General features: G+C 44.7%; 8 protein-coding genes across 8 annotated transcripts; 2 read left to right on the top strand and 6 right to left on the bottom strand.

Moving 5' to 3' along the window:
* Positions 1–13: 13 nt before the first annotated feature.
* Positions 14–1,782, bottom strand: E1B28_003025 (uncharacterized protein). The gene is made up of 6 exons (XM_043159981.1): positions 1,490–1,782; positions 1,287–1,428; positions 1,061–1,239; positions 867–1,003; positions 446–807; positions 14–390 (listed from the first exon to the last, which is right to left on the bottom strand). The coding sequence occupies exons 1-6, from the start codon at positions 1,664–1,666 to the stop codon at positions 269–271; spliced, it is 1,119 nt and encodes a 372-aa protein (XP_043001935.1). The 5' UTR covers positions 1,667–1,782; the 3' UTR covers positions 14–268.
* A 2,143-nt stretch (positions 1,783–3,925) lies between these two features.
* E1B28_003024 (uncharacterized protein) lies at positions 3,926–4,450 on the bottom strand (the record flags this gene model as incomplete). The annotated part of the gene is made up of 3 exons (XM_043159980.1): positions 3,926–4,063; positions 4,120–4,260; positions 4,319–4,450. The coding sequence occupies 3 exons, from the start codon at positions 4,448–4,450 to the stop codon at positions 3,926–3,928; spliced, it is 411 nt and encodes a 136-aa protein (XP_043001934.1).
* Positions 4,451–4,743: 293 nt separating this feature from the next.
* Positions 4,744–5,013, bottom strand: E1B28_003023 (uncharacterized protein; the record flags this gene model as incomplete). The annotated part of the gene is made up of 1 exon (XM_043159979.1): positions 4,744–5,013. The coding sequence occupies one exon, from the start codon at positions 5,011–5,013 to the stop codon at positions 4,744–4,746; it is 270 nt and encodes an 89-aa protein (XP_043001933.1).
* A 65-nt stretch (positions 5,014–5,078) lies between these two features.
* E1B28_003022 (uncharacterized protein) lies at positions 5,079–6,678 on the bottom strand (the record flags this gene model as incomplete). Its single annotated transcript, XM_043159978.1, has 3 exons — positions 5,079–5,575; positions 5,642–6,277; positions 6,336–6,678. The coding sequence occupies 3 exons, from the start codon at positions 6,676–6,678 to the stop codon at positions 5,079–5,081; spliced, it is 1,476 nt and encodes a 491-aa protein (XP_043001932.1).
* A 2,995-nt stretch (positions 6,679–9,673) lies between these two features.
* On the bottom strand, positions 9,674–10,804 carry E1B28_003021 (uncharacterized protein). The gene is made up of 6 exons (XM_043159977.1): positions 10,614–10,804; positions 10,395–10,547; positions 10,251–10,290; positions 10,063–10,120; positions 9,845–9,969; positions 9,674–9,778 (listed from the first exon to the last, which is right to left on the bottom strand). Exons 2-5 carry the CDS (start codon positions 10,476–10,478, stop codon positions 9,915–9,917), a joined length of 237 nt encoding a protein of 78 aa, XP_043001931.1. The 5' UTR covers positions 10,479–10,547; positions 10,614–10,804; the 3' UTR covers positions 9,674–9,778; positions 9,845–9,914.
* A 551-nt stretch (positions 10,805–11,355) lies between these two features.
* E1B28_003020 (uncharacterized protein) lies at positions 11,356–14,097 on the bottom strand. Its single transcript, XM_043159976.1, has 4 exons — positions 13,665–14,097; positions 12,601–13,597; positions 12,391–12,545; positions 11,356–12,334 (listed from the first exon to the last, which is right to left on the bottom strand). The coding sequence occupies exons 1-4, from the start codon at positions 14,067–14,069 to the stop codon at positions 11,543–11,545; spliced, it is 2,349 nt and encodes a 782-aa protein (XP_043001930.1). The 5' UTR covers positions 14,070–14,097; the 3' UTR covers positions 11,356–11,542.
* A 3,866-nt stretch (positions 14,098–17,963) lies between these two features.
* Positions 17,964–18,428, top strand: E1B28_003019 (uncharacterized protein; the record flags this gene model as incomplete). Its single annotated transcript, XM_043159975.1, has 2 exons — positions 17,964–18,248; positions 18,297–18,428. The coding sequence occupies 2 exons, from the start codon at positions 17,964–17,966 to the stop codon at positions 18,426–18,428; spliced, it is 417 nt and encodes a 138-aa protein (XP_043001929.1).
* Positions 18,429–18,554: 126 nt separating this feature from the next.
* Positions 18,555–19,334, top strand: E1B28_003018 (uncharacterized protein; the record flags this gene model as incomplete). Its single annotated transcript, XM_043159974.1, has 1 exon — positions 18,555–19,334. One exon carries the CDS (start codon positions 18,555–18,557, stop codon positions 19,332–19,334), a length of 780 nt encoding a protein of 259 aa, XP_043001928.1.
* Between the last annotated feature and the right edge of the window lie 3,354 nt (positions 19,335–22,688).

The raw sequence follows: 22,688 nt of genomic DNA, 5'->3' as shown, positions 1-22,688 counted from the left end.
CCACCTGTCATGATTTTCAGCGGAAAAAAAAAGATAGAATTCCTCGCCACACGCAAGATTCTATCTAAAAAAAACGTCTTTTATACCAACTGTCCGCCATCTTCAAATGAGCGTAGGGATAAATGGAAGTAAGTAAAGAAAAGAAGAAACAAAAAAGAGGTATGCAAAACTGGCAGGTATTAACTAATGATAGAAAAACTGGTGTGCGGGTACGTAAACTTCCATCTCTCTCAACAAAAAAAAACAAACAAACGAACAAACTCTTTACTTAGTGTATCAACGCAACTCCAGCGATCGCAGCAACCAAAGTCATAAGGGTCATACCCTGTGCAGCCAACGAGATAGCACCATTGCCCTTGCTACCACTCGAGCCACTCGAACCCGAAGTACCTATATTAAGATTAACCATTTTAAGAAAGTAAAACAGTGGGGGGGATAAACATACCAGTCGAACCAGGGGGCTTATTGGTCCCAGTCCCAGAAGCACCACCAGCACCACTAGCACCCACAGTCCCCTGTACCGTAGCACCAGGCTGCGTTGCAGCAGGATTGGTAGGAACAGGTCCGGTAGCTCCAGCAGTAAGCAAGCTCAAAGGAATTCCATTCCCAATCGTGCTCGTCGTCTTGCAGTTGGACGAAGAAGGGGTGAAGGCGACAGACTGAGGGGTGACGGTGTCTCCGACGGTGAAGGTCTGGGCACCGACGACACCAGTCCAGTATTGTTGGAATTGGGAGTAGGTGGTTTGACCGCCGACGACCGAGGGGTACCAGCCAGGTGGGTAGGCGACGTCTGCGTCGCAGGTTTCGCTAGGGGGGAAAAGGTTTAAGATAAAGGGAACAAAGAGCGAGAAAATGGGAAGACGTACAATGTACCGTTGAAGCCGTAATTACCGGGCATGACGAAGTTACATCCCATAACGTCCAACTTGTGCTCGCACATTGCCGCAGCGGAGTAGGTAGAGTTGGAGTTTATACAGGCACGGAAGCAGAACTGGCTATAAGACTAGAGAGAGAGTTGTTAATCTGGTGACCGTTTTTGAGATAATGCTCGGAAATTTACGATGTACGACATCCATTCCTCAACGTTCTTATCCTCACCATTGATGTTGACGGTAATATTACCACCGACGGGATTTCCCAGACCTTCCGCACCGTGAGGATCGAGCTCTCCTCCAAAGTCGCCCGGCATCAAGTTGATCTTGGTGAAATCACCGTATCCCATTATTTGGATATAGAAATCTTGTACACATAAGAGGGGCAGTCAAAAAGATGAATAAGGAGCTCACCAGTTTTGACCATTGACAGTCCGGTGAAAGTGCCATCAGGAATAACACGAGCGTTGTTTCGGGCTTTTGTACACCAGGCTACCTCATAAGCCTCAGAGTTGCCTATCACTTCGGGGTTAGGTGGGGCCCAAAGGCAGAAATCCTGCATGGAGAGACGTAAGTATCAAGTAAGCGAGCACGAAAAAAGAAGAAAAAAAACGGACATCAATGGCGTTCAAGGAGATGAGTCTGGCATCGGAAGTTTGGTTGATAGGAGTTCCCATAATGGGTTTGGGAGGGTTGGTGACGCCCATGGGACCAGTAGCCCAGACACCAGCCTGAGCGGAAACGGTGGACAAGGAGGCAGCTCCAAGGAGGAGTGCAGCGGTAGCAGCGAACATTGTTGTAGTCGTAGTATTAGATGCGTTTGATATTTGAGTTCAAAAGAGTGAGGGAGAGCAAGGCTCTAAGCTGGTAGTTGAGGAGAAGTGGGAAGATGGGAGTAAGGGAAGAAAAGATGAGTGGAAACAAACAAAGCACAGCAGCGTGGCCTTTTGACGACGACCGGGTAATACCACAAGGAGCAATTAAATAAATAAAAAAAATTATATTGATCCCATATCAAAAGGGGTGATCGATGTTACTAAAAAAAGCATGCTCGTGTCGCCGATAATCTTATGTAATACCTTCCTGTTTCTCAACGGAAAACGACTTGCTGACTCCTTTCCAGTTTCTTTCGACGCAAGGGATGGGCGGGAGTTGCTGGGATTGGAATGTCTAGCATACTTAGCGGCAAGTCGTGACCCGACAGAGCGGTGTGAAATAGCCGAAAATATACTCACGACCGGTATCTCAATTGGAGTCGTCCCCGTCGTTACGCATGCAGTCACCATGTTCCAGACGACGTCCATCCTCGTCCATCCTCGTCCGACTCCATCCTTTCGTCGTTCGTCGTCAATTTTCGCCCATCACGGCGAAAAGGCGAAGGGGAGTGTGGGAAACCAACGTGACGTACAGTGATAGCGGCAGTTTGTTTACACCCGGTGTACCCTGTACGTGAACCTGTACGTGACCGAGCGTTTCAAAGGAAACCCTCCGAGCCCGTACATCTCCTCCCGAAAAGTTTGAACCGCCTGGAGGCTGTATGTAGTATGGGAATATAACGACTGTCGTCCGGTCAATTGACGGCGTACGCAAGAATAGAAACATTCCAATTTCCCGTTCACGACGCTTGCCATAACCTCACCGTCAGGACAGGACTTTTTTCCCCCACCGTTCCACAACCCTCGATGCTTTACCACCACCAGCCACCGTCGAACCGGTTCAAAGATAATCAGGTATGCTCACTGCAGCATTGCCTTCCATGCTGTTCGCGAAACGTAAGCCCCGGGTTGCACTGATAACAAAGATCTATAAATGGAATCCGGTCTAGCTTGTACTTGATCAACGCCTCCCACTAGAGAAACGTTAGTGAGTCGTCTACTCTACGACAATGTACAAGCGAGGTGAGATATTTCAAAACGTTGTTTGTGATCATACATCCTAACCCGAACAGCGTACAGTACTTATACGTGTTCACTGTGCAAGCTGACCCAAGCGACGCATATTCTTTTGAAACTGATTTCTCAGGTCCGCAGCCACGGCGGGAAGGCGAATACGACCGCGGATTGGGAAACGAGATTGAGCAGGATTTGTACTGAACTTGAGATGTACAGCAACTCCTCAGGATCTTGGTGGACAAGTTCAGGAAGCGAGTCACTTACCGATGAGGAAGGCTACCGGTGATGTCGAACGGTGGCCAGCGACGAGCTAAAAATATAGCAGCTCGAATGAAGCGACGTTCAAACTATAAGTATAGCCCACGCTATATAGGTATCGCAATCCGCCAGCAAAATACACTGCTCCAAACGTGGTTTGGGGGCTGGGTAGACAGGGGTTGAAAACCCAGGGAAACGCATAAAGACAATCAAGCTACTGTAATGCAACTCTCTATATGTATGATGAGCCTATCAAAACCACTACGTATTGATACAGAGATGCAGTTCCGTAAACATTTCGATGAATGTGACATAACCTCATGAGCGTCCCCCTTATAACCAAATCATCCCCTTCATTCTCTTCCAGAATAGCATCGTCAACCTATGCAGCTATCCAACCCCCTCCACCGAGCCGGCGGAAGGTCCTCAACAACAAACTCCAACTCACTCGACCTCTTCGGTACCTGTATCTCTTGCGTGTACTGTTGCGACGAAGTCACATCATGCACCACCCGTCCGTCCAACATCCTTCTCTTCAAACTAGCATTTTGACAGAAACGTAAAACCATCCACCTATGACCAAGCGTTGCGTATTTCGTTCATATTGCAACGCGGAATTGGCATTTTTTGAGTTCTCTGCACTGATATTCGTCGATGAAACCCCACCGAGTACGCTTTTCCCGAGAAGTTCCAGGCCTTCAAGTTTCAATGTCCCTTTCCCTTCGGCTGCCTGGCGTACCAAATTCGGAGAACTTCTCCTAAATCAACAATGAGGTCGGGCAGCTCGCCCCGGGGAAGTAAGCTGATGTCGAGGTAAATCCCTTTTTTTTTTGGTTGCCTCCGACAGGAACAATGGCCCATCCTGGTGAAGTGCTTCGTCAAACCGACCGTGCAATAGGTACATCAAGTCATCGGATGTGGAGGGAACCTCAACACAACCCAGACGAGAACATGGTAGAATGATTCCAGATCGTCGGCGAGCTCGTGCACAGGTGCGCTAGTATTCGCCAACAACTTGGCTGACATAAATTGCCATGTGCCCTGCAACAGTGAAATCTAGTCTGAGAGGAAAGTGAATCAAAGGAATACGAACGTACCATTCGCTGTTTCTGCCGAGGCCCACCTTTCTGTTCAAGCAATTTGCTCAGGTCCCAGTCGATGAGCACCCGTTTGCCATCACCCAAGATGCGTATGACGCTGACATCACGATGTATAATCTTGACGTCTTGATAGGCACCCTAGTGAGCTGAAACGTCTATGAGGACATCAGACGAAGATGGATGATGGGCAACTGACCTTGCATCGCGTCGCCGATTGCACTATCTCTCCCGTAGTCTCGAAGTGCGTCAGGTCCCGACCGATCTCTTTGAACATCAAACGAGCGTGACAGTGGCACACTCGAATCGTCCCCGTGTCGCACGTCTCCATAAGTGTTGGGGGTCGGTATGTTAGCCACACCACGTTCTTGCAACATGGAACAGCCTGTACACATCGCCCTCCTTCATCGAATCCTTTTCAACGTCAACTCGTCAAGTGTCCTTCATGAACACGATCCTTTCACTTTGCACATCATATACCTTGTAATAACGAGTCGTTTTCTTCTTCGTTGTCGGCGGGACCACAGGGATCATAGAATTCGTGTAGACGTGTTTGTTTTGGATTTCTTCTACTCGAGGCAATCTCGACGACTATGCCTCGACGCAAAAAAAAAAACCCCAATTTCATGATCTCAAAATCCGAGCGATAGCAGCCTGCAAAACCCTCTCGTCATGAGCCCGACTGATAACAAGATCCTTCCGATCTTTATCCAACAAGTGCTCGTTCAAACTCGCATATGGATACTCCGCCTTCCCATCCTCCCCTCCCCAATCAAAGTCAATAATCCAAACAGTACCCCCCTTCGCACCGATAACGTTGGTCTCCCGCAGGTCTCCATGGACATATCCGTTATCATGCATCGCCCGAGCACATGCCTCTAATTTCTCGCACATCTTTTGCTTCTCCTCCGAAGTAAACCTAGGGTCGGCCAATGGATGAGAATCTGGGAGGTACTCCATCACAACCCCAATCCACCCTCCAGGTAAATTCTCATAACCAAGGAGCTTGGGAGCCATCCCCTTCTCCGCACAAAAATCGTGAAGATCCCGGCAGTATTGCTTGAGAACTTCACCACGACATATCTGCCTTGTTCCGTTCGGGCAAGGTAGACATAAGATGGGCCGTGGTTGAGACCGAGTTTAGATTCGATTTGGAAGCGGACATCTCCAATCTGAGAAATCGTTGGTAAAGTGTAATTTTGGATAGGAATAAAGGGAGCGTCATCCGAGTTCGTATCTGAGTCAGCGGCATTCATCCAATCTTTCATATCCTTAGCTATTCTCTTGCAAAGCACGAGAGCCGCGGCAAACGCTCGATATAATGGAGAGTCGGCTCGACCGCAGGCGTATCCACCTCCATCCCCAGGACATTGGACCAATCGAAATGAAGGCGTCAGCGCAACTTGACGAGGCATCTTGTTCAGCTGCACCATGGCGAAGAACTGCAAAGAGGTGCCTTGTCCCCCAAAGCACACAACATTTATTAGCATAATGTGATAGTGGGGATGGAATCGCTTCTCACCATTGAGGGTCATAGCCAGGGTAGGCACCCGATAACGTTCAAATAATTTTGGACACCGTTCTTGAGCAGATGCGTTGATATTGTGAACATGCAACGCGACCTGTACTTCAGCGTTCGAGGTCGCGCTTCCAGTGTTGCACTTGACCTCCAAGGATCTGTCTGCTATAGGGTCCGAGGTGTACCCATCGGTAGTACGCTTCTGCGCGATGATGGCACAGGACATAGGTGCGAGCTGGTCGCTACGATCGTGATAGCACTGAAGAATGCGATTGAGAGCATCTATAAACTGATTGTTCCTTTCGTCCTCGTCCTTGTGGAAGCCCGCCGCTATGACTACAAGGGCGTCAACTTCCCGCATCATAGCGATCAAGTCAATAGCTTCGAATTCTTTAGGTTTGGCGCAGGCGTCAAGAAAATCTCCGTAAGGGGGGTAGAGCAAAGCTATTGGAGCGACGTTGTAGTCTGGCTTGGGGCGGTCGTCGAAAATTAGGCGAGTGGTCGGGATGCACTGAGCGGCCTGATAACGAGATGGTGTTGCAAGAAGGGATGGTGTATCGGAGTAAGCTCGCATCTTCTTGAGGTCTCGTTCAGGCGGGATATCTGACACTGACACGGAATTGGGACGCTTCCTTCTTCCTTATGTTGAGAGCATTAGAGCCATGACGGACGGAATTTCAAAGGAATCACAACGCACTGGAATGCAACTTCGGAGGGATGTAGATGAAGTGGACATTTCTATTAGGCGAACTCTCCTTGAACAGATCTCGAAGCCTGGCGATATCGATCGGCGGTTCCCGGCTCTTCAGGAGATTTTCGTCGTTGAGTCGAGTAAAGAGAGCGTCAGAGTCAAGAGGATTTTCCACTGGCACATCGACAAAAAAGAGTTGACCATTGTCGTTTATAGTGGTTTCTATGCCACGTTGTCGGATTATTGACTCCTTGAGTTCAACAACTGGAGTGTTGTCTTGAATGGCTGGATCTTGGAAATAGAAAATGTCTCCCGTTCCAAAAATCCAGTAGATCAGAGAAGAGTACATCTGGAAAATCCAGATTTATTAATTAGTATGAATTAGTATGAATTAGTACTAATTAATAATAATCGATACTAATTGGCACTAATTCAATTAGTATGAATTAGTACTAATTAGTATGAATTCGCTAGGTTATCAAATTAATTCGTACTAATTAATACTAATTAGTACGAATTAGTGGGCATTAGTAGGTAAATAAAAAAAGACATTTCACCATATTGTATTTTACATACTTCTATTAGTACTAATTAGTAGGCATTAGTAGGTAAATAGAAAAAGACATTTCACCATATTGTATTGTATATAGTGTACTATTTTATTACTATACTATAGTATACTCTACTATGATATTTTGAAGTAGAACCTAACTAATTTTACTTACTTACATTTATTAGTATTAGACTTGTCCGAAATCTTTTCAAGTCCGAAATTTTTCTAAGTCCACTATGCATACAAATATAATAGATATACTTATATATATAACATATTAAAGAGTTACAATAAGGTTATAGTAGTAACGGTGCTTATACTTATAATTTTCCTTAGACCGGAATTGAACCTGGTGCTAGCAGTTATGATTGTGTTACACCGGCGGGTACCCCATATAAGCGGTAACTTGTATTTCATCAGTTCCTGGTCAATTTAGATGATTCTGGGGTGGTTTTGGGGGTTTTTCTACCCCCTGAATTCGATTTTGAGCTTATCTAATTGTTCCCATCACTCCTTGAAGAGATAGTGCTTGTACTGTGTTGAAAAACAGTGTATATCATGTATTTTAATGAGAACTGATTCAATCCAGGTTCATCTGGGATGTTTTCTAGGGTTCTTTGACCCTCTGAATCCGATTCTGGCCTTAGTTAATTTTTCCCATCACTCCCTGAATTGATATCATTGTTTGGCCAGAATTTTAACCATTCCAGCACTGTATAAGCATGGTTGATGATAAAAATATTAGAGGTGGGTAGAACTATGTATTTTTGGGTGCTGAACTCGAATTTCCAATCAGCTTGATGATAGGATGTCTCCCTACTGCACTATAAATAAATAAAATTTATTCCAAAATATCGGAAATAATATCCATTTATTTCAATGAAAACTGATCCATTTTGTGTAATCCTGGGCTGGTTTCTAGGGTTTCCTGACCCTCTGAATTTGACTATGAGGTTAGCTGAGCTCTCCCACCCCTCCCAGAATTGATACCCTGGTGTGATTCAATTTCTGACCAATCCAGCACTGTCTGAGTAAGGTAGATGATAGAAATGGGTGAGATGGGTGGTAGTATGTGTTTTTGTGTGCAGAATCCAAATTCACAATCAGATTGATGATAGGATGTTTCCCTGTGACAATATAAATGAAAATATTTTATGCCCAAATATTGGAAATAATAGATATTCAATAAAGAAGGCAAATCAAATATTGAATCACAGGGAGTTTGGGGGAATGTTCTGGATATATGTAAAGGCCTGCCTACCAATTTTTGGACCTTGAAAGTGACAGCTGACCCCCCCTAGGCAAAAAATGCTAAAAAAGCGAAAAATAATACACTGCATACAGATATTATTTCCACACCAATGATACTATACCAGTAGTTAGTAATATATAGGGGGAGTAGATTCCCAAAATATGTAAGCAATTGGACAATATTGTGGTCTGTGACCGACTCTACAGAGAGCAGACCTGAGGATAAGTAATTTCATCTCAAGTTTGGCCTAGTAGTACCATCAGAATGGACTTCAAGTACTGTTTTAGACCAGTGTTCTGCTTTCTTTGTAAATGTCTTCAGTGATAGAAACACTTACTACACTGTCTTCTAATATAAATCTAATTTACCCCTGTAATTCTGTGTAATAACCTATGCAAACCTTTTGCCCCAATTGCCCCAATTAGTGATTAGTATATAAAGTATGATTTTCTCTACCATTTTGGGTGATTACTTATGGAAAAACTCATATAAGTTTTTGCCCAATTAGTGCCAATTAGTGTCAATTAGTGATTAGTATCAATTAATGGAAATTAGTTTTGGATTAGTACCAATTATTACTAATTATTACTAATTACTACTAATTACTACTAGTATATAAAGTATGATTTTCTCTACCATTTGGGGTGATTACTTATGGAAAAACTCATATAACTTTTTGCCCAATTAGTACCAATTAATATCAATTAGTGTCAATTAGTGATTAGTATCAATTAATGGAAATTAGTTTTGGATTAGTACCGATTATTACTAATTATTACTAATTAGTACTAATTAGTAAAGTAGGTTTTCTCTGATGTATCTGCCACTGCTCATCGTTGTTGTAGTTCGTAAGTCTCTGCGGCTAAACTGTCAAAAACAAGGTGCAGCCTTTGCACTCACACCCACCTCACACTCACATTCGGAGGGTCGTACTCACAACCGGAGGTGTTTCGGCTGACAATCTGTGATGCTTATTGGAAATAATGGGGACCGTTTCATCACGTGACTGAACAGAATATAAGAATTGGAGAAACTCACCCATCATACATTCAATGATTCAAATGGCCAATGAGAAGCTACAGTCATATCAATTGACAGTATCTCAATCCATGTTTGGAGGGAAAGGTTAGATCTCCACCTGGGCCCTTGGTAGACAAGAGTTAACATTGGGGTATGTGGGCCAGCGGGGGACCGCTGGCGTGGCTGAGTCCGAGGTGACGAGGATGTTTGCCTAGCACCAGGACCATACTTTGTTTCTGCTCTTTAAGAAAGAAAACCACTCTTCAAAATTTGAAGACCAAATCTGCTGCAAAGAAAGAAAATCCCAAACAACCTACACCTAAACTTTCACCAAAGTCTATTGCGAGCGGGAGCAAGCCCATCAAACTGACCCAAGAAGCAAGGAAAGCACTAGGAAACTTACTACTACGAACTTGGACTTTGCAGTGAATCATTTGCTCTGCTATTGCTTTGTTGTTGCTATTCTGGATGTCTTGGAATGTTCTCTATCATCACTTTTATTGCTGCTCAGATGTGAATGCTTCCAGCGTTTGGTAGCCCTTTGGACATTCAATTATTGACTTTACATGACTTGCTTCAAACGAATAAATTAGACAGGAACAAATGTATTTGACATTGAAACAGCTAGAGAGAAATTGAATCAGAGGGATTTTCAAATATTATAGAGAACATGAAAAAGAATAGACGTACCAAGTTTTGAACCTTACGAGTGACAGCTGCTGCATGTCGCTGCATGTCAAGGAGTACGGTGACGCGCCCACTAACCCATCCACAAAACCACCACATGATCCCCGCCCCTTTGGGCCCGGCGTCGACTACACCAGTTTTCAGCAATATGCGGTTGCCAGACAAAGACGATGACAAAGACGAAGAGGACAAGGAGGAAGGAGAGAAGAAAGCAAACATACACAAAGATGAGGATCAAGAATGTGTTGACGCCGCTTGGTTCGGTGAATTCGACAAAGACTAAGGGAAAAGGAACGGGGATGATGAGCGGAAAGTAAGAGAAACAAGGGGAAATGACATTAAGTAAAATTGAAAGAAAGACTTATGAGTGAATCCATTTCTTTCGGAGGGGTGTTCTTTTTTCACGTACTTGTCGTAGGGAAGGTTAGAATCGGCAAAATATAGTTTGACTAGTCGTAGCATTTATCAGTATGTATACAAAAAGAAAGAAAAAAATAACGGAAAAACGGAAAACGGAAACGGAAAACGGAAAGAAAATCAACATTTTACTTACCCTGGCTAACGACTCTCTTCCACTTATTCTTCTCATCATCGCCCATTTCAACGTCGCCCTCGCCCTCACCTTTGTTTCATTCATCAATCATCAAACAGTGACGAAGACTCGGATGACGATAACGATGACGATACTGCTGAGCTCCTAAGAGAACTGGAGAAAATAAAATGAGAACACGTCGAAAGGAATAAGTTCAAAACTTCGAGTGACGAGAGGCACCATGTAGATGAGCTTGGGTAACGGAGCGAGTGGATAGTTCAATCGTGCGGGAAAAAGTGGTCAAATTTGTCTTTGCTGACTTCGGACCGATGAACTGGAGAGGAGAGAAGACGAAGACGACAAAGACGGGTTGAACACCAATAGAGCTGAGATATGATAATAGTAGCCTGAATCTGTGCGGACCACTTGCAAATTTCAAGTACCACAATAATAATAATAATACAAACCAACAAACCGGGGATTCAGCAGATCGGGCCGGATTTCTCCCGACTTGATATCTGATCAACTCGATTGATAAGAAATTTTTTTAAAAATTTTCTCGAGCCCCACTCGAGCCTCGCAGGTTGGAAAAGTGACAAGGCTCAATTCCAAGTTGACACAGATTCACTGTATCATAAGATTGTGAAGACATAATACTTCGACACTGGTTGTGTCTGCATGATGCTGCATTGATATCCATGCCATGGGCCACTTAATTGGTATGTTCATATGTAATTATCATGTCAAAATGCAGATCCAGATAAATCTATCACACCCAGCCAGGTCTTATAAGAGACTATACTATTCAAATATTATTATCTATGGAAGATTGTGACAATGATCATTTTATCTATGCCAGGAACATGGCCGTTGCGGAGAGAGAAGAGGCAAAAGTGGATATAAATGGAAATTTCTTCTCACCCTTAAGAAGCTCAAAAAGTTTAGCAACAGCCTAGTCCTCGTACCTCGGACTCGGAATCTTCTGTGGAAAGCTGTCAACGTGATGAAAAGATAAGAAGCTACTATGATACAAGTCTCTATATATACAAAAATCTATCAACAAATCATTATCGTAATATTGAGATGCAGTTGCGAAAGCGTTATCGATGAATGCGACATAACCTCATAAATCCATGACTATCCGTTAAACGACCTCTGACTGGCATAGCCTAGTCCTTATAATCATCATCATCAACCGATTCGTCATGATCTTCGACGGAAGAATCCTCATCCTCTTCTCTATCTTCCTCCACAATAGGTTCATCTCGGTAACCATCGACAACATCCTTAGCAGCTCTATCCAACTTCCTCCGCCGAGCAGGAGGCTGGTCCTCCTGGTCACATTCCAATTCGCTCGACCTCTTCCGCGCCTGTATTTCTTTCTTGTGCTGGTCCGAAGCAGTCACATCATGCACCACCCGTCCGTCCAACATCCTACTCCTCAGACTAGCGGCTTGACGGAAACGGGAAACCATCCACGCATGACTGGTCAGGCGTTCCGTATAGTGAGTATATTTCCAGGCAGGATTGGCATTTTTTTGATCTCTGTATACGCGTTCGTCGATCACCCTTAAGGAGTACATCTCTTCGAGAAGTTCAAGACCTTGGATATCTGTTTTCTGTGGTTGTTCGGCGTACCGAATTCGGAGGACTGCCTCTAAATCGACAATGAGGTTGCGCAATTCGCCTTCCGGGAGTTGAGATTTCGTTCGTATATAGCTGCTTTCGAAATACATCCCTTTTTGCTTTCCTCCGACATGAACGTCTCCTGTTCTGGCATGTGCCTCGTCAAACCACGCTTGCAGCAGCTCCATCAAGTCGCGTTTCGCCATTGGATGTGGAGTGAACCTCAACACAACCCAGACGAGAACATGGTAGAATGATTCCAGGTCGTCGGCGAGCTCGTGTACAGGTGCGCTAGTATTCGCCAACAACTTGGCTGACATGAATTGCCATGTACCCTGCAACAGTAAAGTTTAGTCTGAGAGGAAAGTGAATCAAAGGAATACGAACGTACCGTTCGCTGTTTCTGCCGAGGCCCACCTTGCTGTTCGAGCGATTTGCTCAGGTCCCAGTCGATGAGCACCCCCTTGCCATCAGCCAAGATGAGTATATTCCCGACACTGACATCACGATGTATGATCTTGGCGTCTTGATAGGCACCCTGGTGAGCTGAATCGTCTATGAGGACATGCCAAAAGATGAAGATGGGTGATGGGCAACTGACCTTGCATCGCATCGCTGATTGCACTCACTATCTCTCCCGTAGTATCGAAGTGCGTCAGGTCCCGACCAATCTCTTTGAACACCAGACGAGCGTGACAATGTCCTCTCAGCTGAGCGAAAAGCTGACTCCGCGTAGTTTGACGCACAGTCGAATCGTCCCCTTGTCGCACGTCCCCGTATGTGATGAGGGTCAGGATGTTAGCCACACCACGTTCTTGCAGTAGCCTGTACACATCGCCTTCCTTCATCATGTCCTTTTCGTCAACTCGCCAAGTGTCCTTCATGAACACGATGCTCGCACTTTGCACATCATACACCTTGTAACAACGAGTGCAGCGACCCGTAAAAGAACTTCCGACATTGAACGTCGGCTTCGAACCAATGTAGTACGTGATGATGTCCGTCTTGTCGTCAACTATCATGAACTTGTACAAAGGTTCCTGGGATTGGGTCCCCAACGCCTCCTGTGCTTGCATCCCGAGCGGATCTTCAGCCAGAAGCTTTTCGACGGACGTATCGACGCCGCGGACTGACGGTGATGCGAAGTTGTATCGGTGGAAAAACATCGCCAGCCAAGGGGATTTGACATAGCTGAACTTCTTGGTGACAATCGCACCTGCTCGATCCCATCGAATAAGGCGAGCTCCTTCGTTCACGAACAGGATAGAGAAACAGTGGGTCCGATGTTGGCGTGCAAGCTGGGCGGTAGCGTACGCTGTGATCTGTCCACGGGTGTCTCTCCCTCTGCCACTGTCTCGCTCGAACGCATTTTTTTCGTTGTCGTCGAATCCATCGTCTGTCGGGGTCCATTTGCCTTCGAGCGTCACTTCCACTTTGTCGATGTCCACTGCACCGCTCTTGTCGGTATCCCCGTCCCTCAGATACGACGAAAGGTCTGGTTTGATCTCTACTTCCTGTCCACCCCAAGTGATAGTCGTAGGATGTTTACTGGTATCGATGATTTCAAGAGAGGGACAATATTCCGATATTGCTTCGCACTGTTACCATTTAACATCAAAAGTATCAGTAACAAACGACAGGTTGTGATTCAGAACGATGACGTACGAGATGCTTGTACGAGTTTTTCTCTCTTTTACACTTCGCCGCTTTTACGAATTCTTGTTGAGCAGTGGCATTGAGCTCGAAAGGCTCAGAAGAAACAGCCGGCAAGAAAGTATCCAAAAACTCTTCTGGATCCATCGAGATGAACTTGCCTCGATTCTCCGTTTCAGCCTGACCGTATCGTGCATCCCGTACATAGTGCATAGAGGTAAATTGATGGTAAGAAGAACCAGAGTACTTCACGGGCGTTTCGTGAGGGATGTTGGATTGCGCTCCCTGACGAGCAGGTGGAGTTACGGGCGTTTGGCTACTTTGAGCTGGAACTTCGAGCTCCTGGCCATCTTCTTCAATTCCTTCAGTCGATTCTGATAGCTTTTCGGGGACTTCATTGGAGGGAACCGGGGTCATGGGGAGGACAGAGATGGCGGTAGTGGTGTGTCAGTGTGTGAGAACAATACAACGTGATCGTTCACCCAAGTCTGGTGATCTCGGGGCTTTCCGAGCGCTTCCTAGATTTGGGCCGAGGCACGAGGCTCAAATCGGATAAGCTAGTGGCAGTGAGATAAGTGCACTTGACGCGTCAGTTTGTTTACTTCCTGCACTCATCTCACTGCTTCTCGAATTTTGTCGTCTTTTCACCTTATTACCCTTCACCATGACTGGAATCTATCAGTAAACATACAGTACCGGCTTGTCCGGCTTTTTTCGGCTTTTTCCCCACCAAAAATATGGAAAAGCCGAAGCCACAATCTATGTCTGTTTTGGGACAAGTCAGTTCAGAGTGCGGATGCACAAATAGAAGTAAATAGAATTACATAATATTTCAAAAGAGTTGAATAAACCGTATTGACAGCTTTACAGTGTTTCTTATCTATATATGGTTAAAAAAGCGACCAAAAGTGGCTTGTGGCTTGCCTGCCATCAAAAAAGCCCAAAAAAGTCTATAAAAGCTGAAAAGCATTATGTCATTTTGTAGACCTGTGACAGGACTGTCAATGAGCAAGCATCGATAGACGGACCTGGAGATTGGAGTTTAAATTGGCAGGAGACCCGGGATTCTCCAAAAAAGGATTGTGAATTATGATTGAAATACATGTGGTCACTTTTTTCTTCACATCACATCCATCTCATTCTGAGCCTCATGCATATTGCAAGTGTAGAAGGGACGGCGTCGACAAAGGGAGACAATGGGGGGAAAAGACAGAAAGGCTCCTCGTATTCGTACATAACTAGTACTATATAAGGAAATACGGAATATGAAATACGTCTATCTTGGGATGGACAGCGATGCTGGAGCAACCACAGCCAACAACATTTGGCCAATCCTCAACAGCAAGAGTCTGCCAGAAGTAATACAAGATGTAATGTCAATGGATGATAATAAAACTCTTCTTGAGATTATAAACAAGAAACAACCTCGCCTCAAAGTGCGAATATCCGTTGAATTACATCTCAACTCTCAGAAAGGGCTGAACCTGGCTTGCCACTTTCTACATCACCACAGGCTGAGAAATTCCTCACGTGAACAAGCTCAAGTTGTGATTTACAAGTGCTGCCTGTTGAATCGATATGTCTGCAAGCCTTGTCAAATCTATCAGAATAGTCAGTATTGATCAGCTGCTGCGAAGCACCACTTGCAATGGTAACAAGCCAGCACTTTTAGGTGTTGAGAAGGAAAATCAAGGAGTACCGTTGGTAGAGCTGTTAAATGAAGTGGAAGGATTGAAGGGGTTGCATTTATAAGGATGCTTGACCAGCTTTTGTGAGTTATTGTCTCCTTTTGTTCTTCTCTTCCTTGGTATGAACAAGCCTTCAGTGTCGTCTGGTACATCCATAGCAGCTGGTGGTTGAGCAAGAGAGGCGGCATCCTTGAACACTAGCATACTGAGCACAGTAATGGTGCAGAAAAGACCCAGATATTATTATCAATTATTTACTAATACATACTGCAAAACGATGAGTCATAAAATGAAGAGTCATAAAATGAAGAGTAAAGTCAAGAATATGCACCATTGACTGTCAACCCATAGGCCCAATACCTAACAGTTCATAGCTTAAACTACCAAACCAATTCCATTCCACTGCCCAACTAGATCCTATGGAGTCAGAATCATACTTGAGATGAGGAACAGTCGGATTGTGGGATTTTGAGTGAATGGGTAAGAAAAATCTGTCGAAAAGGCGACGTGATGGACGCGAGGTGGAAAAAAAAAGTGACCACATGTGATTTCGATCATAACTGACAATCCTTTTTTGGACGATCCCAGGTCTCCTGCCAATTTAAACTCCAATCTCCAGGCCCCTCACAACAAGTTTCTTGTGAGGGGTCGGTTACAGGTATAGTCATTTTGCTGACATCGAAAATCCCCCTCAAACTCTCACCATTCAACAAAAAGAGCTCCTAGTAAAGAAGAACTCTTTATCCAATAACGAATGTCAACCACAAAAACGCATCTCAGATCTCACTACAACCCTCTTCAGCAAACTGGCGATTATTCCCAAAATTAAGAAGATCTACAAAATTGTTAGGAGGATGAACCACCTATGCATATGCTGGGCCTCAAGCCCTGACACTGAGGATAGCATATGCCTACAGCAACCCAACACCCACATAGGGCGCGCTCTGAGGGGTACCAACCCCCAGTACTCCAACCTACTATGAGATCGTACTCCAGACTAATGCTGGCAAACCATCCTATGGGCCTATTGGCAATAGAGGATGACAAGAGCTGGTGACCAAGGAGAATGAATAATGATGATGTCTGATATCGTGAATATCCGTGAACTGTGCAATGAACCATACTCCTATGGTGAGAGTGAACCTCCAATGATGAGAGCGTCCTAAGACAAGGACTGTACTCTTACAAGTCGGTACTCCAACGATGACAAGAGTATATGATAGACGGTACCCAACATACACCAGTGTAGTGTACCACATACCTAATCCATGCGTACCCCATCCTGTACTCCAACACAAAGGAAGGGACTCTAGGATGAGTCCAGACTCATGACTAGACGGTGAGTACTCCAATAAAGGCAACCTGGACAATGTGGAGCAACAGAGTGAATAGGGCAGAGGCAATGGACAAAGAAAGGAAAAGGATAGAGAATCAAGACAAAGAAGATCAAGTTCTGGGGAACTACCTACTACTAAGTACTCCTTATATACCTATCTAATGGAAAGGGTTGTACTTCTATACCAATGACCCCTTCTCCTAAGATTAGGAGTACTCTCCTATGAATCGACCCTTTCACATAACATTCCCCTTGATCATACATTGAGTCCGACTGTAGTTGACTCCATAGGCAGAAAAGTCAACAGTAGGGTGCTACCCCTGGTTCAGTTCATGACAGAAATCAAGGCGAAGAATGAGGAGCATAGGATGAAGGACTTAGCTTTCTTGCAAAGAGACTCTCCAGATCCAGCCTCCCCTCTTGAAGTTTTGGTTTGGGAACTCTCGACAGACAAACTTCAAGAGTTGGTGGATTCGAAAGACAGGCTAGAGGAGGCAAAACCTTATCTTGAAGGGAAGGTATACAAAGAGTTGTTGGAGGTACAGAAAACTTCGGAGCCTAAGGCTCCAGCTGATGATGGTGACAAGAGCAGACTATATGATCCTGATTTCGAAGAGATTGAGTACAGCTCAATGGATTCTCCTGAAATCAAATTTCCTACCAACCTTATCATATCGCTGAATCACAACCCTAGAAAATCTCCCCCCCTTGGTATTTTCCTTCCCAATAACCTCAAAATTCCCTTTCACAAGGACCGCCACCATGTGGGATCCGGCGGCTAGCCTCTCAGTGGCGAAAGGGACTAGTAGCTATCCAAAGCGATGGTGAAGCTAATAGTCGTACCCAGATACTTCGAGTTGAACAGTAAACCATCTGTGTCCCTCGCAGACACCTTTGACATTCAGAGGAACAGCACGAATTCTTGCTGAGTGGGTGCTATGTACTCCAAAACAAATCTGCTAGGTGCTTATCACCATGTATCACTACAAGACGGAATCTCCAAGTGTTAAGGATAGTTTAATGCACATTGCTAGGCAGTAGATTGAACAGACTCAAAATGTGTTTTTATGAACAGAAATTATAAATGTTCATACTATCCAGTCTACATTGTACGTGGATGTTCTTGAACACGCAAGGGGAGTGTTACGTATACCATGACCAAATCCTACACCACGTCATCGTACGCACTCCTCAGAGACTGCGAGCTCAACCTTCACCTCGATGTGAAAAAGGCCTCATCCCCTTCGTAACATGATGTAACTCCAAATGCCACTTGTATGTCAAACAATGATCCCAAATGGGGCCAGCCAAGTGAAACACAAAGAATCCCTTTGTTGCAGTCCCTCTAACCAGAGAAAGGAAGCCATTCCCCTCTCTTGTTTACACCACCACCTTGCCACTCATATCACAACCAATCCTCTTGTCAATCTGTCTCAAATAAACCTCCCCGTCATATTGTCTCTGAACACAGACCCTAACGAATGCTTGGAGCCAGACTACATTGCAACAGACAGCAGGAAAAGCAAAAGGAAGGAACCTGAAAAAGAAGATATGGATGTGTCGGACGTCGATGTACGCCACCAACATAATCTAGTCTTTCCCAACTCACTATCCTTTTAGGTAGAGCAGCCTCCTCAAAAGCGAGTCAATAACAACGACAAACCTGTCAAGCCCTTTAAGGTCCCGGACACCCTTGCTGACGACTGGGTGCCAGCTGTGGATGAACTCTACCCATACGGGAAGCTTACATGATCCAACTACGAATCCTTGACGATAAAACCAACTGCTTACGTCAGGAATTGGTTCGATGCTACTATCCAACGAGCCTATATCCCAAACAAAGACCTTCTCAACAATATTGCGAGCTACCAAAAGAAGATGCTTCTAGCTGACCCCAATAAATACATCTTTCTAGTTGCTTTCACTGGGGGTCCATACCTCACCCAACACAGCACATATAGCGACAGATATAAACATGTTCAGACATGGCTCAACAAAGTCGAGTTTGAGAACAAAGGAAAGATTGCCATTCACCCTGTCATTGCCAAAAAACCGACACCCCAAGCTTTCGGTGACTCCAGTGGTTACATCTTGGAAGGCGCCTCCCCCAATTTCATGAAGTGGATATTGGACCAACAGGTTCATTCCCTAGTGGCAGCTGGAGCCTCCCTCTTTGCCTACCCCATTAACCCCGATAATTGTTCATGGGTCGTCCTGACACTCCAAGCTGGAGCAAACTGCCAAATCATCGACGACGAAGACTTCAAGCATGCAACGTTGGGCAGTGTATTAAAGATGATTTATGAGAACAAAGGAATGCTCAATTGGGCCAAAAAGTTCCTACAGGCAAGACCACACGACCCTCTATACACGAACGTCTCTCCAGTCCAACTTCTTGTCCAGTTGACAAGAGCGTACCAGATCACCGATCTTGAGAGCCGTAAACCCAAGAAGGAGGTTGAGCCTCGGCTACAGATCCATGGTAGGCCAGTTTCCGACAAATTGGCTGAGCTATCCGACTTCACCCATATTGTTCGCAACCTTTCTTTCCATGTCAGCTTCAAGAAACTAGAAGTCGACAAACGTGTCATCCGTTGCCTCTGGTGTAAACAGAGTATTCATACCCACTTCAAATGCCTGTATGCCGTCTCTGAGTGATGGCTGGGATTCATGATGGAGGAACTGGAAAAGCTTTACGGAGAGGCTTTGGAATGGGAAAAGAAGAGAGGCATGGGAGACAAGAAGCACGAGTCCTCCCCTGACGACCCCTTTGTACCTTTCCGTTAATGCGACTTAGTTGACTATGCTACAAGGTTCTTTTTGCACTTTAAACAGTGCTATGGAGCAATATTTATTGTATTAAGAACTAGAGTGAGCCCGAATTGCTAGTTAAAGCTAGTGCCGCTAGTAGAATGTGCCGTAGGCACAGCTAGACCAGTTAGAGAGAGCCGTAGATCGTGTCAGAAAACTGTATGACCATTCGAAACCTGTAGAACATTATGAGCAGAGGACTTAAGCAGTAATTCACCGAGTTCTACTCTCTACATTCTATTATGCACTGGCATATCAAGGGATTGTACTATTAGGAGACTTGTAGTCTTCACAGAACCGTTTGTAGCAGAACTTAAGGGAGTCAAAAGACCTTCATACTAGGAGTACCTACTTCTACGGGGGATTTAGTTGACAAGAAATCAGACATAGGACCACGCAGACTAGGAGAAATTTGATATGACCGTAGATCGAGTCCCGATCTGAGGAAAAGACAAAAAGACATGATACAGATCCCAGATCACAGATAGAGCACCTAGGAACCAGGCAGGAATGAACAACGGATCTTGGAGTCTGCACTGTTCATGTGCTACGGCGATTCGGAACTCTGGATCCATATGCTGGAACCACTTGGACACACAAAGTCCATATGATTTGATAATGTCGAAAGGCAGGATAAGGTCCGTAGGCAGGAAATACCATATGGTACGCCTATGTAGGTCCATTCTACATGCTGAAACAAGAATGAAGAACGGTCCAGATTGGTCCAAAACATATGATTCAAATACAGAAAAGCTCCGTAGACAAGATTCTGCACATGTAGCAGTCCCTACCGATAAGACTCCACATGGATTCATAGCTACGGTGCATTATTTTTAGAGATGAAACAAGTAGAGATAGGATTACAAAGCTAGGGTAGAAGTAGTATAAAAGCAGCTCATGTATCCGTAGATAAAACAGTACTACCCGTGCGTAGGAAAGTCCTGAGTGGGTTGCCCGTGAGTAACTGCTCTTGACACCAATAGAGAGATTTGCCCTGTCTTTGTGCAGTGAAACGATAAGATTTGATTTGAACTATACGAGACCGTCGAGGTCAAACTAGAGAACTATCCGTCTGTAGGCCGCCGAGATCTTGATTACTGTTTCGTGATCCGCCGAGGGTCTTAGTTTTCATGTCTGCCGAGGTCTTAGTTTTTGTGTCCGTCGAGGGCAATAGTCTCCAATCGTTCGAATTAGTCTTACCGTAGACGAAATTCACAGTCCCACTTAGTCCACTGGACAATAAACAGAGCCCCTACAAACCCTAGAACCCCCGTAGCTGTGGTGTTTTACACTTGCAGTTACACATTGATTTCATAAGACCTTCATACGATATTGAGACTGTGATCTTGTGTGTAACCTTTGCCAAGCAGTCCACCCTTGCAATCTTTCCTGGTGTGTAGAGTTATTGATAGACTTTACACAGAGGTTTACTAGTTTTTGGGTTGATTTGGTGTTGGTGCTACTTCTGTAGCTCTGATATTAGGTTGACTCTTGAGTGGTATACTTTGCCCATTACCGTGATCGTTCTAAGGGGGGCAGCTCCAATGCTCCGTCATGTGGAGGCTATGCCCTGAGAGAATAGACTCCACGTACATCGAGAGGAGGGTCATCTAACTCTCCCCATGGAAGTCGAGGAATTTCCAGACAAAACCCCAACTATCATGGTGGCTTTAACAATCAAGGTGGCCGCCCTCCACAAGGTTCGAGCCAAGCAAGTCATAATGCCCAGCACAACGACTACTATCATGTAGATAGCTATGGCGAGTGGGATTAAGCAGTGTCCCTCTCCTATACTTTCCCTAGGTGTTCTTCTTAAAACATTTTCCCATTAAATTGCAAGTAAATATCTCTACTATACACGTGAATAGATACTTTCCTCCAAACCACTTATGGGATAAGAGAACACTGTTATAATGACTAATTGATACTGCTTCAAAATAGATACTGGAATGGATGGGAATTCCAAAGTGGAGAGGGCACCTTCTATGCTGATGCTAAGATCGTCCCCGAATGTGGGATGGTTAACTCTCCAGCGTGGCAAATGGATTGTCGTGCATGTATAAACCCAGGTGAGTGGTAGCACTGTGCAAGGTAAGCAACCAACCTGAATCATGTAGGGCCCATTCTCTACGTGTGAAGGGAAGGATCTACCACACCCTCTTGAGGCCTGGCAAGTCTTGGGAGGTTTTTTACTTGCTACTATTACTACACACACTACAAATTATACTCACTACTCTGCAGTCATATTAGGTATAAATGGGTGATCCTATGCCTGAGGTGCAGATTCTCCTGTCGGTCTGTCGACTGAAGATGGTGGGTTTCAACACGTAGGCGGGCTTTCTGGAGTACATGGTGAATCCTTAGACGGACCTGTACCCAGCATTAGAGTCAATACACTTGTGACAGAGGCCCCATTTTCCCTGCAAGGGCCAGATATTCTGGCTACTTCAAGAAATGACCCGCAAAATGCAAATCACGGAGATGAGATGCTGTCCAATCTCCCGCTATCGCGGATAGACTCTACTAGTACCTAAATAAACACATTTTTAACATTTTTATATATAATATAATCAAAATGGGAACATAATATGAGGATTAGGGCAAGCCCAAGCTGCTAGTCAAAGCACAGGTCTATTTGCGGGTTATCTGAAGTATGAAAAGTACGAATTACCTTATAGACGAGAGTCTTCAATGTTCCAAAACCTGTAGGAACCGATGAAGCAGCCTTTAAAAACCTTTGTTCATTTGCATAGGCCTTGTCTCACTTGCAAATACTTGTAGCAAACATGGGGACACTTGATTTTACTATCAATTTATTGATTTCTTCAATATTGGTTGAAAAGACGGAAACAACTCTTAGAAGTACATCTGGAAGTAACAATCGGACGGATGTAACTATCTAAAGTCCACTTTGGACTTAAGGAACAGAAATAATGCCGGTGGCTGTAACTTACAGCTGGAAACAAGAAAAGGGGTGGATGTCGTCGATGTCCAGTCAGAAAGCATATTCTACCAGGAAAGAACCATAGAAATGATCCCTGGAATGTAGATCGAACAGTTTTGGACTATTCCAGATTGGATAGAACAAGAGAGAACAAGGGAGCACATGGGGACTCACCTTGGAAATGAAAAGGGGTCAGGATGTATCCACATGCAAATGTCAAAGATATCCGACTCGGAACAGGAATAAAGAAAATATGA

This window comes from Marasmius oreades, chromosome 11, assembly GCF_018924745.1.
Source record: "Marasmius oreades isolate 03SP1 chromosome 11, whole genome shotgun sequence".
NCBI lineage: Eukaryota > Fungi > Basidiomycota > Agaricomycetes > Agaricales > Marasmiaceae > Marasmius > Marasmius oreades.
The sequence above is the reverse complement of the archived record's forward strand: the minus strand, read 5'-3'. Positions and strand labels throughout refer to the sequence as shown.

What these genes read in the sequence shown, in the direction of transcription:
- E1B28_003020 (XM_043159976.1), bottom strand. Translation starts at nt 14,069, where the DNA reads ATGACCCCGGTTCCCTCCAATGAAGTCCCCGAAAAGCTATCAGAATCG. An exon ending in AATCAGCGATGCGATGCAAG is followed by an intron (nt 12,546 to 12,600) that starts GTCAGTTGCCCA and finishes TAGACGATTCAG; the next exon opens with CTCACCAGGGTGCCTATCAA. An exon ending in CTCGGCAGAAACAGCGAACG is followed by an intron (nt 12,335 to 12,390) that starts GTACGTTCGTAT and finishes TTACTGTTGCAG; the next exon opens with GGTACATGGCAATTCATGTC.
- E1B28_003021 (XM_043159977.1), bottom strand. Translation starts at nt 10,478, where the DNA reads ATGAATGAAACAAAGGTGAGGGCGAGGGCGACGTTGAAATGGGCGATG. An exon ending in GAAGAGAGTCGTTAGCCAGG is followed by an intron (nt 10,291 to 10,394) that starts GTAAGTAAAATG and finishes TGCTACGACTAG; the next exon opens with TCAAACTATATTTTGCCGAT. An exon ending in TCTAACCTTCCCTACGACAA is followed by an intron (nt 10,121 to 10,250) that starts GTACGTGAAAAA and finishes CTTTTCCCTTAG; the next exon opens with TCTTTGTCGAATTCACCGAA.
- E1B28_003025 (XM_043159981.1), bottom strand. Translation starts at nt 1,666, where the DNA reads ATGTTCGCTGCTACCGCTGCACTCCTCCTTGGAGCTGCCTCCTTGTCC. An exon ending in TCTCCTTGAACGCCATTGAT is followed by an intron (nt 1,429 to 1,489) that starts GTCCGTTTTTTT and finishes CTCTCCATGCAG; the next exon opens with GATTTCTGCCTTTGGGCCCC. An exon ending in AGGAATGGATGTCGTACATC is followed by an intron (nt 1,004 to 1,060) that starts GTAAATTTCCGA and finishes CTCTCTCTCTAG; the next exon opens with TCTTATAGCCAGTTCTGCTT.